This window comes from Olea europaea, chromosome 13, assembly GCF_002742605.1.
Source record: "Olea europaea var. sylvestris chromosome 13, O_europaea_v1, whole genome shotgun sequence".
NCBI classification, from domain to species: Eukaryota; Viridiplantae; Streptophyta; class Magnoliopsida; order Lamiales; family Oleaceae; genus Olea; species Olea europaea.
In genome coordinates this window covers 6,347,051-6,349,825 of record NC_036249.1, presented here as the reverse complement: position 1 = coordinate 6,349,825, position 2,775 = coordinate 6,347,051, and the positions used below count along the sequence as shown (strand labels likewise).

The 2,775-nt window shown below is 28.8% G+C and overlaps 1 protein-coding gene across 1 annotated transcript; it reads right to left on the bottom strand.

Annotated features, from left to right (window-relative positions):
- Positions 1–1,244: 1,244 nt before the first annotated feature.
- On the bottom strand, positions 1,245–2,437 carry LOC111408371. Its single transcript, XM_023038137.1, has 3 exons — positions 2,328–2,437; positions 1,964–2,094; positions 1,245–1,318 (listed from the first exon to the last, which is right to left on the bottom strand). The coding sequence occupies exons 1-3, from the start codon at positions 2,435–2,437 to the stop codon at positions 1,245–1,247; spliced, it is 315 nt and encodes a 104-aa protein (XP_022893905.1).
- Positions 2,438–2,775: the final 338 nt, after the last annotated feature.

Here is a 2,775-nt window from a genome sequence, read left to right as displayed (position 1 = left end):
CTTCTTGAATATTAATAATATAGAAAATTAACTTTCTTTAAAATTACAATCCAATACTGAATTGTTTAATTTGAGTTTCTTCAAGAACACAATAAAATATACATTATTTAGGATATGTGTTATTTTGAGAGCACGTTATATTTTATTATTGCTCTTCAAAAACAACAAATTAATAAATAGTGTAACAACGAATCACTATTTATTGTTCAGAAACAATGAATATTGTAACAAGCAAAAATGCAATTAGCTATGTTAAATATTTTAACATATACAAATGTAATATTAACAACTTGTTAAGAACTTATAGACGTAAGTTCATTTATATTAATGTTATGCATTCAAAGAACTACACACACACAAATGAATGTGTCCCTTCTGTACCAAGTGGCAAGTGGAAATTTGACATCCGACAACATTTTTATTCATTCTCTTATTACTAAGAGCCTTTACCCTAGAAATGCGTGAAAAAGCCTCGTCATTCTAATTAAATAAGAAAAGATCCATGCTGGCATGCTCTCTTTCCTCTCGCATCGCTTTGTGCCTATAAATTCGCGGATCACATATAACTAGCTACAAAAATAAATTAATACTTAGAAAACATTTTCCAATAAAAACTATATATTTCAAATTTAACATTTAATCTTTTATAAACAAAATAAATGAATGAATGAATTATTAACGTGTGTGTATAAAATTATTAAAATTGATATCTATTATACTTGTGATTATCGTCATCGTTAGTAGTACAATTATGAAACTAAAACATAGACTAAACAGTAGAAAAGAAATAATCAATATAAGGTAAAATTCAGTATTTTAATTATAGATCGTTAAGAAACTAACAGCAATTTGTTACTTCTCAAAATCTGATGTAAAATTATACATATAGTTCTTACAAAACTCTTAAAAAAAACTTTTGATCGTTTGTTTCAGTAAACTATAATATGCCAAAAATGCAGTTAACTAGGTTAAATATTTTAACATATACAAATGTTATATTAACCACTTGTAAAGCAAATGTCAAGCATTCTCAAAGAATTTAAAATAATAAATAAATAAATAAAATGACACAAATGAATGTGTCCCATCAAGACCAAGTGCAAGTGGAAATTAGACGTCCAAAATCCTCTTATTCATTACAATCTTTTTATCACTATGAAATGCCCATCATTAAAGGGAAAAAAAGAATAAAAGGAAATTAATGTAATTTTGGCCTTGAATTAAACTGAAATGATCCCTTAGCTTTACGATTCAACTTTGTTCTGGCTAATCACTCTTTCCTTCTCCTTCACTTCACTCCCTTGAGATTTGTCGTATTCTTCATCCTAAACAAATGATCCAGATCTAGACTTCAGCCATCAATTCAAGAAATATCTTTATTTTTAAGATAATCAAAGACAAATTTGTCACAAAACATTTTTTCTAAACCTAGGCTAAAGAATGGGAAAGAAAACCTTGAATACGCTGGCGTAAAGGATCTCAAAAATTGTATTTATTTTTGAATTTTTAATTTTTAATTATAAAAAAATGTTTGACATAGTTTAGTAATTTTATTGCAATATAAGAACTAAGTCTGAAATTATGTAAATTGTTTCCTAAAGCCAAACCTACAAAAAGTTCATAATAATATTCAGTTCTTAATTCAAGTTTCCAAATATAATGATTAAATTTTTTTTTCCTAAAGTTTTCTCAATGTCAAATTAAAAAAATTTAGGCAAAATTTTTTGAATTGTCATACCAATTTACGAGTAGAGCCCGGGAATTAAAATAAGATTTTTAGCACACACTGATAAAATGTGATGAAATGTGTGGTTGAAAAATTATGGTTGCAATGTATGATTGGACATAAAATACTTAGTTAAAATGAATTGTTTATAATTTAGATTTTAATCCGGCACTATGAATCTGATAAGGAGTGTTTAGAGACTGGAGGACGGTGATTGAAGAAAGAAAGAGAACGTACCCGGGACATTTCCATGAACAATTTTTTCCTCATCCTCCTTGGAAATAATCCGGTTCCCTCCATAGATTCCTCCAAATCCTTCTTCATTAGACCTCATTGCATATCCTTCACCAAATGAGGCAATCGTTTCCCTAATTTCGAAACCTTGTTGAACTCAAACACTGGTACATATTTATATACACAACAAGAAATTTCACTTGCAAGGATTGAAACTTTTTATCTTAAAAAATTCCTCGACAACCCTAGCAAAGTTTTTCGTCCTCAAAAGTGAAATATCTATCTATCTAACTATACCTCCAAGATTAACAAAAGCCCATCATTTTATGACACGAAAACAAAAAGAAAACAAGAGTTGAAAACCAACCCTCTTTGATTTTTTGATTCCTGAGACTGGTCCATTTTCTCAGTGCTCTGAGGTTGATTAGGCCCTAACATGACTTGTGCAAATCTGACTCCACAAACTCTCCTGCTCATGTTATTTGGCAATTTTGAGGAGAAAACTGTTAGGAATGTGACTCAAATTTGGAGATTAAAGAAACATAATTTGACTAGAGTGGGAAATGAGATCAAATACTTAATTGTAACCTAATTTCTAACCTTTTGTGACTCTACATAAGGTTTGGCCATTTAGTATAAATATTAGGCTCCTTAGTTAGTTTAGGTTGTGTAACAAATAGAAGTCAATTGCTAAATTGCTTTGTATTCTATATATTGTTGAATTAATAAACATCGTCCTTTGCCATTAATCCATTGTATTTTTCTTTACTTCTAAATCCTATTTTTCAATGTGTGATCTAGTATACTTCAATATT

Coding starts and splice junctions, on each gene's coding strand:
- LOC111408371 (XM_023038137.1), bottom strand. CDS start 2,437: ATGAGCAGGAGAGTTTGTGGAGTCAGATTTGCACAAGTCATGTTAGGG. Junction 2,095..2,327: donor GAATCAAAAAATCAAAGAGG/GTTGGTTTTCAA, acceptor TTTCGAAATTAG/GGAAACGATTGCCTCATTTG. Junction 1,319..1,963: donor TGTTCATGGAAATGTCCCGG/GTACGTTCTCTT, acceptor TTTAGGATGAAG/AATACGACAAATCTCAAGGG.